This window comes from Lissotriton vulgaris, chromosome 6 (assembly GCF_964263255.1).
Source record: "Lissotriton vulgaris chromosome 6, aLisVul1.2, whole genome shotgun sequence".
In the NCBI taxonomy this organism is placed as follows: domain Eukaryota; kingdom Metazoa; phylum Chordata; class Amphibia; order Caudata; family Salamandridae; genus Lissotriton; species Lissotriton vulgaris.
Genome location: NC_141694.1, coordinates 793,108,946 through 793,123,882, shown reverse-complemented (window position 1 = coordinate 793,123,882; position 14,937 = coordinate 793,108,946). Strand labels below are relative to the sequence as shown.

The following is a 14,937-nucleotide window of genomic DNA, read 5'->3' as shown; positions in this document are numbered from 1 at the left end:
TCTCTCTCGTTTACTAATAGCTGTATATTCCTCCCTTCTGCCACCCCTATCTTGTCCTATACCCTGACTCCATCATCTTCCCACAGTGCCCACCTGCCCATTCCCTGTCACTTTCTCTCTCTGGCTCTCTCTCAATCATCTCTCCCTTTGTTTCTCCATTAATGTGCTTTTTCTTTATCCCTCTTTTCTCCTTTCACCACATTCGTTCTTACCTCTCTCATTGCTCACCTTCCACTCCCCTTTCAGTCCCATCTTCCACCCTCCTAAATTTCTATTCCATTAACCCATGCCTTACACATTGCCCCCCCCCCCCTCGCTCGATGGTTCTTATCGCCCCTTGCCAGACTTTTACTCCCCTGCCTCTCTCTCTGATCTCTCCTTCCTCTTATTCCTTTTGTGAATTTTCTTTCTACATGCATGACTGTACTCCACTCCGGCTCACCTTCTGACCTCTGCCCGCACCACATCTTCAACAAAGCAAGCTCCACAATCGCACCCCATCTCCGCAAGATCATCAACAGCTCCTTTGAGTCCACCACCTTCCCGGAGATCTGGAAGCACGCTGAGATTAACGCCTTACTGAAGAAACCCAAAGTAGACCCCAAGGACCTCAAGAACTTCTGGCCCATCTCCCTTCTCCCGTTCCCAGCGAAAGTCATCGAGAAGATCGTCAACAGGCAACTGACCTCCTTCCTCAAAGAGAACAACATCCGCGACCCGTCCCAATCTGGATTCTGCAGCAACCACAGCACCGAAACAGCCCTCTTCGCCGCCACCAACGACATCAGGGCCATGCTGGACAATGGAGAAACCACGCCCCTCATCCCCCTGGACCTCTCAGCCGCCTTCGACACCGTCTGCCACCACACCCTCCGGACATGACTCCACAACACAGGGATCCGTGACAAAGCCCTGGACTGGACCACCTCCATCCTCACCGGCAGAACCCAGAGTGTCCGCCTCTCCCCATTCCATTCTAAAGACACCAAGATCATCTGCGGCGTACCCCAAGGATTGTCCCTCAGCCCGACACTCTTCAACGTCTACATGGCACTGCTCGCTGACATCGTACAATCGCACGACCTCAACATCATCTCATACGCCGACGACACCCGGCTGATCTTCTCCCTCACCAAGGCCCCCACCACCACCAAATCCAACCTCCACAAAGGAATGAAGGCCATCGCCGAATGGATGATGAACGGACGCCTGAAACTGAACTCGGACAAGACGGAGGTCCTCATCATCGGATCCACCCCCTCCGCCTGGGACGACTCATGGTGGCCGACCGCACTGGGAGCTGCACCGACGCCCACTGACCACGCACGCAACTTAGGGGTCATCCTGGACTCAGCGCTGTCAATGACCCAGCAAGTAAACGCAGTCTCCTCCTCCTGCTTCAACGCCCTCTGCATGGTCCGCAAGATCTACAGATGGATCCCCACCGCAACCAAAAGGACGATCACCCAGGCCCTAGTCAGCAGCAGACTGGACTACGGTAACGCTCTCTACGCAGGAATCTAAGCCAAACTCCATAAACTACTTCAACGCATACAGAACGCCTCTGCACGCCTCGTCATTGACATCCCCCACCAAAGCCACATCACAGGCCACCTGAAAAACCTGCACTGGCTCCAAGTCAACAAAAGGGTCACCTTCAAGCTCCTCACCCACGCTCACAAAGCTCTCCACAACACCGGACCAGTGTACCTCAACAAACGACTAACCTTCTACACCCTGAGCCGCCAGCTTCGCTCCACCGACCACGTCATCGTCCCCTGCATCCAACAAGCTACCGCCGGTGGCAGATCATTCTCTCACCTCGCCGCAAAAAACCAGGAACTCCCTCCCCATCTGCCTACGACAGACCCAGGACCTGCTGGCCTTCAGGAGACTCCTCAAGACCTGGCTGTTCAAGCAGTAGCAGCACCCCGCCCCTCCCCTCCCAGCGCATTGAGAGACTCTCGGGTAAGAGTGCGCTCTACAAACGTACTGATTGATTGACTGTACTGCTAGCTGTACAGCGCTCTGATACCCTCAATGTTCGTGCTATATAAAACTCTTCAAATAAATACCCCACACTCTCCTCATCCCAGTTTGATTTGCCGTCTTGCTCTCTTCTTTGTCAACTGGCTCATTCCATACAACGCTCCTGCTCTCTGCCGCCTTCACCATCCCAAACCCAATCGGTATACCCCTATGTATTTTCCCCCCTCTCCAACATCCCCACCTCCCTCTTCACAATTGTCCTCATTTGTTCATCTCCCATCTTTCATTCCCTCTGCTCCCTGTGCACCCCTGCTCTCTGTCACCTCTCCTTGTCGCCTTGCCTCTTTTCACTCCCTCTCTCTTGTAAACATGTCTGCCTCTGCTCCCACACCTCTCCTCCCAATTCTCCCCTCACTTGCCTGGCTTGATGCTGTTGCCTTCCCTCTCAGTGCTGTTCAGCAGAGGGTGTGAGTGATGATGGTGTGAGGGGAAGGCCTTAAGTCTGCAGTGTGTCCGAATGGCCTTAAAGCACCCAGTGAGCAATACACCAGGGTGGACAGTCAGGAATTTCCTAATACACTGCTGGGAGCTTGGGGAGGAAGGAGATAGTGCCAGGACCAGCTGGGCATGGTAGATGTGTGAATGCCAGTCAAAGCTAGTGCACAATACTAAAGCCACTGATTAATCTGTATCCAAAGCGCTCTACCTCATTGTGGCCTGATATGTTGACCCCTTGCCACAGAAGCTGACCAGCCATCAGGCAAAATATAATATTTCTTGACTCAACCCTTCTCCTGAAAAGACAGTGAGGCTGGGATAAAGTTATTTACATGCCAGTTAATAAAGAGATATTCCGACACGCTATTACCTCCAAAGGACCTGTAGCACTGTAGTAAAGGGAATAACATGCCCCGACTTACAGAAGCACTGCACTATCAGGAGGGCTCTCTTATTCGCAATACCCCCTTGTAAGCACCTCACAACTGGTAGTAGGGTTTCGATGTGGAAGGGTTAATGATCAAACATCCAGGTTCACATCGCCCCACATATAAACACCTGGATCGGCATTTTGGTAGCTTGGTCAAGATAGTTTTTTCATCTCTGTAAGAGTGGCCAGCGCACATAATTCAGAATGACAAAACTCAAAATAATGAATTCAATGAAAAATATCCCTATTGGGGATCAAATATAAATAAAACATTGCAACGTCAATAAGTATTATAACTGAAAATGCAAGCCAGATCTATTGGCTTTGCCAATGCTTGTTTTTGTTTTGACTGCCAATGCTGAGCCCTGGCATGCGTTCACGATTCTTGCATCTCTGTCTATTGTTGATGTTCGAGTGTGCACTGACACTGTCTGGTAGGTTATAATATATATCAATTTAAAAAGTCTGCAAAAGAAATTTCCTTAAGTGAGTGGAAAGTAAAGATGCCTATTTGGAAGCTAAAGTAAGATATATTCTTGGCATACAAAGAAGAGTTCTTCTGTTAAACCCTTAATTTACTATCATGTTTTCATATTTAATTTTATATTGTTTGCTTAAAATGCGCAATATTTCTACATTTTTCATTTTTCAGGTCTCTCTATGTGGAGACATTGAAAGCAAGACTTGCATTGACATTTGACCAGTTTTCTTTTCCTAAGCTACAATTGGTGTACTCTGGGTTTTTAAGAAGCTACATTTTCTAGAAACTGAAAAGATATTTTGTATCTATATTAGGAGCATCATTTTATGGCAATAAAAGAAAATCATTTCTCAAGCTATCTATCTTCAATAGAAAACGGTAATGAAAATTAAGAATTAAAATAAGTTTTTCCTCATAATCTTTGAACACTTTTTTCAGATGTGCACCAGGATTCTATGGAAACCCTTTGCTGATAGGGAGCTCTTGTAAAAGGTGTAACTGTAGTGGAAACTCGGACCCCAACTTAATCTTTGAAGACTGCGATGAAGTGACAGGCCAGTGTCGCAACTGTATGCGCAACACCACAGGATTCAACTGCGAGAAATGTGCGTCTGGCTTTTATGGAAATGCTACCATTCCATACAACTGTAAAGGTACTCCACGTTTATAATACAAATGCTATAACACTGGTGGCTGTGGGAGGCAAGTATGGAAGAGAGAGTGGAAGAGAGATTTGGTGTGCCGCATTTGCTTTGAATTCTGGGATACGAGCTGTTAGTAGTCTTTTTCAACAAATAAGCACTTGCAAAGTGCAGGTGCATTATTCTGGTCGTCCACAAACTCTCTCACATGAAGTTCGTGAGAGACCGAATGACAGTATGTGATATTTGGGTATTGAATATATTCTCACCTTGTGATGTACTAAACAGCAAAGTCTACATTTCTTTTGGAATGTTTTCTATTCTTACACAAGAATTTCCAGAGTTTCTTTGGAAAACGATATTTCTCCAGACTAAGGGTATGCATAATTGTGTATTTTGTTACTCGAAGTTCTGGTATTTGTTGAGGAAAGTATGCAAATTTGAGCGTAAATTATGTAAAATGCACTTTATGTACCCCGAGACAAAATTGAACACAAGGGCATACCGCACGTTCAAAAGTCAACCAAGATATGAGGAAGGAGACTAAGGGCCAGATGTATCAAAGGGTTTTGTCCATTCTGTGTCTATGGGAAAATGTGTTCATACATAAGGCCCTAAATCAAGACGAAAATGTCACATAGAAAACATTCTTGCTCTAACCTATATCCCACAAGACATTTTCTGCTCAAGGTAATTCTCTGCAGCAAAAACCTTTGCAAAATTTCACTATGTCATAATGTTCGACATTTCACACAATTTGCGAAACATGCAAGATTTTCAAATTCTTGCCTCCTCTAACCGCACCATTATGACATGGTGTACATCAAATTGTAAGGTTTGACTATTCCAATGCACGCTGTATATGTTTCACAGTCATCATTTGCTCATGGACTGCAGCTCACCGGATGATGCACTGAGCTAATCATCCAAAAGATGATCACATGTCAGCAGCCTAAACTAATACCACTGTATCTCTTTCAAGCACGTCATACCACACTTTGGTAATTTCTCAGCGCTGCAAATGACAAATGTTTCTATTCCCCAATTTAACAATGCTCAGTTTACCGTAGAATAGAATGGTGAGTTGCTGTTACCCGGATTCAAATTTACAACCCTAAGATTACCACATATTTCAACAATATGCACCTAATTCACTGAGCCACCCTTCAACCAGGCCAGGCCTATCTTTTTCTGTGCATAGTTTCTGCTACGAGCACAGAGTCTCCACAGTCATAAAATTACTATTAGTAAAATTAAACTTGTACTTTGAGAATACACGAAAACATGGTCAACTTAAGCAGAAGTGTATTTTACCCTTGTGAATCAGGCACCAAGTGTTGCAAAACATGCAACTGAACTTCTACTTTTCCATCCTGGATGGGAGAACATGCCTGGAAACAGATGACTTTCGTCTCAAAGGAATGTTTCTGTTTGGGAAGCAGGTTTAGCCTTGAAGAAATCTTGCCTGAAGCCCCTTAACATGTGAGGTCAATACATAGGTGACTTACAGAACTTAATCTATGCTTTCGGATTTCAAGTCCCACATTTTTGCCATCGAGAACCGAGCGCATGGTGCTTCTTGAAGAATATTGAAAAGCAGAAGAAGTTTACCTTGGACCTAGCTTTTGCTGGTGTTGGGACCGCAGCCTTGTCTACCAGATTAAACATGGCGGCTCAAAGGTAAATCCACTTGAAGGATGGTCATGCAAATGCAGCTCAGAAGACACCATCATTGAAAATTGTGTTTACTGATAAAAAGCTGTGTGGAGAATCTGCTACAAAGTAGGCCTCCGCTGCCCTCAAGGAACTCAAAAATGCTAACGTGGTGAAGAGAAACCACGGTGAAAGAAGAAATTATCAGATTTGTTTATCTTCCACTAGTCATGCACGTTTTTCTTTTTAAAGTAGACAGCAGTAGGTTAAGTTCCAGATGAGGGCTCTGCTTACTACATCATCTACAATTCAGACACAGCCTTCTCAAAAAGTATTGTCTTCAGGGTTATGCCATTCTGGATAACAATTGATCAGCTGTAGAGCAAAGACATGTCTACCAGGATGTCTGAGTCAAATGTATCTTGAACTTGAAGGTGTTGGAAACAGTTCTGAAGGGCTTACTATTTCAAAACAGTCATCACTTCATAGACTTGGCAGCTGGCAAAAGAGTCAGAGTCTTCTGGAGGCATTGCGGAGCCTCTTGAATATTAATGGGAATTGCTGTGGTTCACAATGTCTCATTAAGGTATCTGCTGGTTCTAAACTTGAACTGAACTTGAACATAATCAACAAGTATATCAGTACAACCAGCTGTAAGATGTAGATGCTGTTTCACATTCTTAGGTTCAAGATCCTGGCAGTTATAGTGGATGTGGCCATCATACTGGTCATACCTGAGGTTTATCTCGGGGAGATTAACTACAAGCTCAAGTCTTGTTCTTTGGTGTCTCTTTACTACCAATGAAATGTACACAAGTATTAGCCTAGATTTGAGATCTCCTATTTTGGAAGGACTCATTGTACTCATTTAAATGGATAAGTGGATTTGCGGATTCCCTGTCAAACCAATGGAGCAAAAGTCGCTCAAGACTATGTATGGAGAATTCTACTGAGGTTCAGCTTTCTGATAAATTGGGAGAACGTCTACTTTGTTCCTGCTCAGGGTGTGGCCTAAATCAGGGTGAAGTGCAGAACACAGCTGAGGATAGTATTCTTGCTGGGAGAGAGTGAAATCAATCTGACAGCTCTAGGTTGCTCAGGTTACAGTGGTGGAGGAGCCGAATGACAAGTGACAGTGAAGTTGGTAAAATGTTTTTCTTTGAACCATGCTCCCTAAGATATGATTAAAACCAACAGAAACAAGTGTTGTTGAAGGTCCACTATATGGTCACAGATGGATAAAAATACAGTATTCAATTTGATACAATAAGGAGGGATCTTATGAGCTTTTTATGTCCCTCATAGTGATTCTTGAGAGCCCCCGATAATTAACTGATTAGTCGTAAAGGGTTTTGAGATCCAAACTGATGCCAGATTTGCATTTTAGTTAGCTCACTGGTCAGAGGAACATGTCTTAAGACCTCAGCCATTGTTTGGAATCACATAGCATGCAAAGTCTCTTGTATAAAATTGAATAAGCCTAAGACAAGTTGCATACAAATTTACTTAGATAATAACAACTTCCACTATTTACTTGCTTCTTTAGGAAAGGAGAACCTAAAACGTACTCGAGCTCATAAGATGAATTAATAGCGTGACATAATCAAAGCCATTTTAGTGTTATAACTCAACCTAAAAGAAAAGGCCAGAATAAAATACATTCTATAGGCAATAGCTCACAGATCCTGTTTTTTACAAGAATTACATCCACACAGAAAATTATTCCTGTTGCGACCACTAGCTTCTGATATACTGAATCGGTTTTGTTTTAGACTGAAAAATGGTAATTGTAATAAATAATTAATGATAGCCATACTGTCCATGTCTATTTGGGTACACAAAAAAACAATAATTTAGTTGTATTGTATTTTGGGTGGGAGTTTTATCGGCTATTAGTTCTTTAACTGGTATCTTGGTCTATCGCCCTCCTGGGCTCAGAACGGTATTTCCAAATGAGTTAGGGTATCTCAGAGCCATTCATGATGAAGAGTGGGCTGACTGTGTTGGGTGAATTTTACTTTCACCTTGAAAGGAGTACTAATAAAGACTCTACAGCACTAATTGAGATCCTTTCTGGCATGGGGATGGCCCATTTCGTGGGAACACCCACTCATGAGGCAGGGCATTTGCTGGATGACATTTTCTCTATCGATCTACGGGTGTCGTTCCAGTCCATTTCTCCCCTCAGCTGGTCAGGTCATGGAGCTGTTGCCTTTTCATTCACACTTTCTACCCCAGGTGGGAGATGCTCATAATCTCATGTTAAAGTCTGTAGGAGGAACTGGAATGGAGTATCTGCAGAAGCTCTGGCCACTGCACTAGTCAACATGCCTGTCGGGACACAGAAGGATGTGGTCAAGGGGGAAGTAACATTGTAGGCTGGTTGGAAGTGGCCACTGACATGGTAGCCCCTTTACGAGAAGTTAAAATGAGGAGGATATCCACTTCGGCACCTGGTTTAACGAGAGGCTGAGAGTTCTAAGACAGGCTTGTCGCTGTCAAGAGCAAGTATGGAGGAAGAAGTATGAGGAGCATGAAAAAGACGTTTATAGGAGCAGGATGAGGGATTATTAACTAGCTCTCAAAGAGGAGAAATCCTTATTCTGCACCAGCAAAATTGAATCTGCCACATGCAATAAAGAACTTTTTAAGTTGGTGCAGCATCTCTCTACTCTCCCATCAGCTGGAGAGCATGAGGGTTCACAAGATTTTTGCAATCAGCTGGCTGTTCTTTTTCAATGTAAAAACAGCAAAATCTGTGATGAACTTGAACTATCAAAACAAAAAAAATTGCATGCAGCAGTGCTCAGGTAATGAAGTAGAGTTGAGGCCGAAATCTCTCCCCTACATCCAGAGTCTATAGACGAAGAATCTAACATGCTCATGGTTTTTCCAACTATTACCTCAGAAATAGTGGAACATTATCTTCTTATCACTTAAGTCAGGTTTACCCCTGCAACCATGCGGTCTTGCAGTTTTGCACGCAGTGGCTAGTACCGTGGCATCCCCTCTTGCATCCTTAATGAATAAAGTCATCTCCTCCGGATGCTTTCCATAGCTCTGGAATGAGGCAGTGATCAGGCCTCTTCTTAAAATGCCTAATCTTGATAATAAAATTTGAAAAACTGCTGCCCAATCTCACTATTCCGGCTTCCTGCTAAGATTCTTGAAAAACATCTGAATGGCGGATACTTGATGGAGTTTGTGGAAGATCAGTAATGGCTAGATACCTCTCAGTTTGGCCTTCGAAAACATAATGAAACCTAAATTGGTTTGGTTTTCGCCTCAGACTGCATCAGGCGGTTAGTGAATTGTGGGAAAGGTGCAACATTGGTTCTGTTAGATCTATCTGCGGTCTTTGATGAATATATACGTTTACTACGCAGATGTTACTCCGCAATACAATCACGTGTTGTTACCACGCAATACCATTACTACACAACTCATTACATCGACTTGCACTAGATTGCGCCGTAACATTAGAAATGTATAATTTACTATTCCAACTCCAGCCTACATAACAGTAGGGAAGGTGTTAGAATAGTAAACTATACTATTCCTTATGTTAGAGCTTTATCTACTGTAAGTCGATGTAATGACTTGCGTAGTAATGGCACTGCGTGGTAACAATACGGTCGTTGTAACAACCGCGTTGTGATTGTTTGCGGAGTAAAATCCGCGATGTAAAGGTTATTCTTGGTTGAATGAACGCCTACAAGAAATGGGCATTACACTTAGGACTCTAGCAATGTTGTCCTCCTTCCTTAAGGACCGCTCTAAGAGGGTGATGCTTAATCAGTACTACTTTAATGTTTTTTCCCTGCCATGTGGCTTACCACAGGGCTCATCGCCAAATCCTAGGTTATTTAATGTCTATGTGTCTCCAGTGGCTTCAATCATTCGCTCCCACAGGCTACACAGGATATCATATGCTAACGACACACAGATCATTGTGTCGATCCCTAAGAACTTGACAACTACGGCTGTCATTTTTGCAGTCTGTATGTCTGTGGTGGCAGGCTGGATGGAAAGGAATTTCCGCAAACTCAACTGGGAAACAACCGAGGTGTTGCTCTTTGGTAATCAAGCCTAGATTTAGAATGACAACTGTCGGCCGGACACTTTAGGAATGCTTCCTACTCCAGCGGAGAAGGTCAAAACCTTGGAGGGATCCTTGATAGCGAGCTCTCACTTGGTGGATATTCCAATGGTACGGTAGCAACCTGTGTCTAGCTCATAAGGATGTTAAATAAATGTTCCCTTTTTCAGCACGGAAACAGGTGGGCTAGGCTTTAGTCATGTCCAGAATGAATTATTCCAGTGCCCTATTTCTGGACTGAAATATTAGGACCTAGGTCAAACTACAGGTAGCATAGATGCTCTCGGAGGGCAGTTCTGGACATCCCAAAGCGGCAATCAGCTGCCGCTGAGTTGCAAGAGCTGCATTCACTCCCCATCTGTAAGCAGATCAGGTTTAAGGCTATCTGTATCATACAAAAGGCTCTCCATTAAGAGAGGGCAGCTCGAATCAAGGATATGTTCCACCGGTATACCTGAGGCAGAAATCTCCATTCAGCCCATCGTAATCTGGTTACTCTGCCTAGAAACCAAAAGAAGAAATGGGGGCAGAGTGTTCTCGGTGGCTGCAGCCACACTTTCAGAATTTCCTTCCCCAGTTTCTGATTGAGATCAAGGGACATCTGCCTTTTAGAAAGGCACTTAAGACCTGGCTGTTTACTACCTAGTCAGCCCCAATGTAAGGTATTGGTTGAGCTGCTGCTGTTTTGTAGCAATATGCTGTGATTATAGCACCTTGATGCCTATGGGCAAGTGTTGTGCACTATAAATTTAAATCAAATCAACTATCCAGCATATTTATTTTAGAGTACAATGAACATATGCACAAGGACAGAAAAGGCCTAAAAAATACTCTGGAGATAGAACTATGCTTATCTCACCTTTCCTAAAAAAGTCTAAAACCTGAATGATCAACCATTCTATCACTTCTTAACTTTACTTAACTATGATTGTAAACTGAGCTTTCATTCTAATCCAAATCATTACTGTGCGCCACAGCAGGTCAAGACGTCGAAGGTTGGCATCACATTCTGGAATCAATCAATCAATGAGGAGTTTGAAAAGCGCTACCCCTCACCCAAACGGTCTCAAGGTGCTGGGGGGGGCGCAGCTCCTGGAAGTTCACTGTGATTCATCAAAGAGCCAGGTCTTGGGGTCGTTCAGGACCTTGGAGAGTGTTGGTATCTGTCAGAGGTGGAGAGGGAGATTGTTTCATGTTTTGGCCGCGAGGAAGAAAAAAGAAGCGTCCTCCTGTTCTGGTCTTCTTGATGCGTGGTAGCGTCGCAAGAGAGAGCTGGGCTGAGCAGAGGGATCTTTGGGATGCGTGGATCGAGGGGCATGGTTCATGTAGGTGGGTCTGGTGTTTATTTATATATAATAAATATATATAAATGATCTTTATTCGGATTATGATAAATCCATAAAAGTACATACAGAATGAAACATTTAAAAATACATTAAAAACATTATATAAAAGTTAAAATCGTTAAAAACAACCCACTTGGGCATGAGCAGCATGTTACAAAAAATACAAAACGTTATACAGTCAGAAAAATGCATTCATGAGTATCTGTTTGGCCAATACCAATAGTCATTGATTCCGTACATATAATTAGTCATCTATCCTGGTTGAATTTAGATTTAAAGTGCATTATGCGTACATAGACCATTATGCATGTTCCATACTTGCCCTAGATTTCACGCAGGCTTTAATGAAGCAGCTTATAGTGTATATAATATCATCAGTTGGTAACATTTGCAAAAATTTAAATGCCAATTTAAAATCTCTCAAATTGTATTTTTTAAATATCGGCATTAAATAGTGATGAATATACAGTTTATAATGGCCACAGAAAATAAAGTAATGCAAAAAACTTTGTTTCCCTCCGGCAGAACATGGACAGTCAAGTTCTTCTAGATTCTTATTATAGCCAAGTGGAAAACTCAATAAATTTACAATACTACCATCTCGGAACCTAAATAGAAGGCTCCGGTTCCACCTTCCTATTGGTTTTGACAAATATCTACAGGGTTTGTGAGGTTTATTTAAATTATCGCTACCTGTCTCAATTAGTGGAAGATATTTAATAATAGCAGGTTTCATTAGCACAGTTCTCATACGTTCCTCTTTATATATTTCAAACAGTGCCCGTTTAACAATATTCTTATGAGCAGGGACAATGGTATTTGGGGAGCTAAACAGAGAGCCGAGTCCCACGCTCAACAGGCTGGTATTGACTGCATTTAGCCAAGGTATGAGATGGGATCGTTCATGTAGTAGACAATCTGTGATTATACTGCGGGTCAGGGAAGCCGCTGGATTTGTCCATAATTTTATCCAAAAAAGCGTAGGCCTTGACCTAATGAAATCAGCTATATATGGCAACATAAGTTCTTGGTGACAAATGAAAGTTGGCGCGCATGAAGTGCCACCCAACACCTTCCTGCAGAATCTATTTTCCTCCAGCTGCAAAGGCAGACTGTTACAGTAGCCCCACACTTCTGCTCCATATGTCCCAGTTGGCTGACATTGGGTGCGGTAGATGTTTAACAGGGGCGTAATCACATCAGCCGTTCTTGGTTGACGAAGGGACAAGATTGAATTAATGGATTTACCAATCTTATTTCTTGCGTGGGCAGTGTGATGCTGCCATGAACCAGTATTGGAGAATAATAACCCTAAATAGGGGAAAGTGCTGGTGCATTTTAGTTCATTATTACCACTTTTAATTGAAAGAATGTTGTATCTTTTTGGTCCACAGTTCATGATAAACGATTTTTTTAAATTAGTATTTAAACCTAAATCCAACATAAAAACAACAAACCCTGTAATTAATGAACGCAAAGCATTAGGAGTACGCCCCATTAGTACTGCGTCATCCGCATAAAGTAGGGTGGTAATGGGGGAGCCATTAATAATTGGGACGTCCTTGGAATTCTTGCACAGGGCAGGGCTCAAACCATTAATATATAAAATGAAAAGCAAAGGGGCGAGTACACAGCCCTGTCGGACGCCTCTTCTAATAAAAATATCATCAGATAATTCACCATCATTGTTAATGCGTACTCTTGCCTTAAGGTCCCTATGTAGATATGAAAGAAAATATACTAATGCATCATCTAAACCATAATCAAGCAATTGGGACCATAACCTAGAACGATTGACAAAATCAAAAGCGGAACTCAAATCCATAAAACCTAAATAAAGAGGGGATTTTTTAACAATAATATATTTGGCCATGATCAAATTTAAGTTGAGACACTGCTCAACCGTGCCAACATGGCTTCTGAACCCCAATTGGCTGCAATGAAGCACATTTTTATCCTCAGCCCATTCCCTTATCCTCTTAAATAGTACCCTGCCAAGGACTTTTAGTGTGTTGTCGATCAGTGAAATCGGACGGTAGCAGGCCGGATCAGACCTGTCACCTTTCTTAAATATCGGTACGATGACACTGTTTGACCAGGATTTAGGGATTGCGCTGTCGGACAGATTGTTAAATAGGTTGCATAATAAAGGGGCCCAAAAATTAACTTCAGATTTAATCTGGTCAATAGATAGACCATCAGGGCCGGGGGCTTTATTACTGGCGCTCTCCAAGATTGCATCCTCCACCTCAGATATTAAAAAGTTCAGTTGTTTGGCGTTATTTAATGAGGATGCAGAATCTATAATAGGGGCTGCTACAGTATAGATTTTGGAGAAATGCTCCACCCAGACCTCACCGTTTATGTTACAGTTAATAGGTTGGATGTTTGAACCAAAGGACCTGAGTGATTTGACTTCTCTCCAAAACCCCGCAGTGTCTTTTAGCGAGGCAGTCCGTGTAAGTGACTCCCAATGGTTGACCACTAAGGCCTCGGATCTTATCCGCAGGGCGAGTTTATATTTAGATCTTAATTCTCTCACTAGGTTAAAATCCCTAGGATTTTGTTGTAAAACTGCCCTCAATTCCCTGTTGGCCTTTGAGCATGCGGAGTCAAACCAGCGGGGACTATGGTCTATATTGGGCCTAGATGGTTTGGAAGATTCCCTTTTAATAGCCCCACATAGATTACTGAAAGCAACAGTTAATGCTTCGCCAGTACTATCAAGTGACAGGCAAGTCTCTATTATCAGAGGATGCTTTTTAATTACCTTAGCCAGGATAGCTTTATTATCCACCCCTTTCCAAATTAGTTTTAGCCTATCGGTAGACAATACCAGATTCTGTGGCCCATTCTCAGTTCTCGAAGCAGCCCTTATGGATTGAGGGTTGTCTAAATGTATTCTAAGTGGGTAATGGTCACTATATGCAGAGCAGATGACCTCAGCTTTTTGGATAATATCACACAGGGAGGAACAAAGAAATATATAATCTATCGTGGAAGCACAGCCTTGGCCTATGTAAGTTGGTGCAGATGTGTTTTCATCATCAGTTCCAGCAATTTCCATAGAATTAACTAGGTTACGGGATGCTAATAAATTCTTAAGCTCTTCACCATTACGACATGGGGCACTAGTGCGGAACATATGAGCGTTAAAATCACCACCAATACAGATGCCGTCAAAAGACCCATACTTTCTTCCCTCCACGATGTCATCAATAAAGTTAAATAGAGACAAAAAGTTTCCATTGGGATGGTTAACAAAATCGTTATTATAAAAATTAATTATACATAAAATCATCCTGTTAATGTATTTCACAGCCATAAAACATTTGCCTGGTGTTGGGATCTGTTTGGTTTGTACCCCAGGTTTTATCTTAGACCAAATTGATAGCCCCCCACTGGGGCGTCCCATAGAAGAGGCGGAGGCCTTTAAGTTATAACAACAAAAGCCTTCCACTGTGGGGTTAGCTATACACCAAGTCTCTTGAAGCAACAAGATGTCACAATTATTGTTGACCCACTCCAACCATTCTTTAATTTTCAGTTTGGAATTAAGACCCGCTATATTCCAACTTACAAGAGAGAGGACAGGATCCACATGATTATTGTTCATAAACTGGCCTCTTCTGGGAGTCCCTGCCAAGGAACGCGAGGCATCCTGATATCCCTTCATCAAAATTGGTGATGGAACAGCTGGGTCAACTTGCTTTGTTGGAGAAGGTCAATCTAACATATCCAAACCTGACAAAGGTGCAAATCTATTGTATGTATTAAAAGGGTAAGCTACTGGCTGGAAT

At 42.8% G+C, this 14,937-nt stretch overlaps 1 protein-coding gene across 1 annotated transcript in view; it reads left to right on the top strand.

Moving 5' to 3' along the window:
- LAMA4 (laminin subunit alpha 4) overlaps positions 1–14,937 on the top strand; it is a 583,946-nt gene that overhangs the window by 179,469 nt on the left and 389,540 nt on the right. Inside the window, exon 5 of the mRNA XM_086926829.1 lies at positions 3,837–4,051. Within this exon, the coding sequence (XP_086782955.1) occupies positions 3,837–4,051 (215 nt within the window). The remainder of the gene's footprint in view (positions 1–3,836; positions 4,052–14,937) is intronic.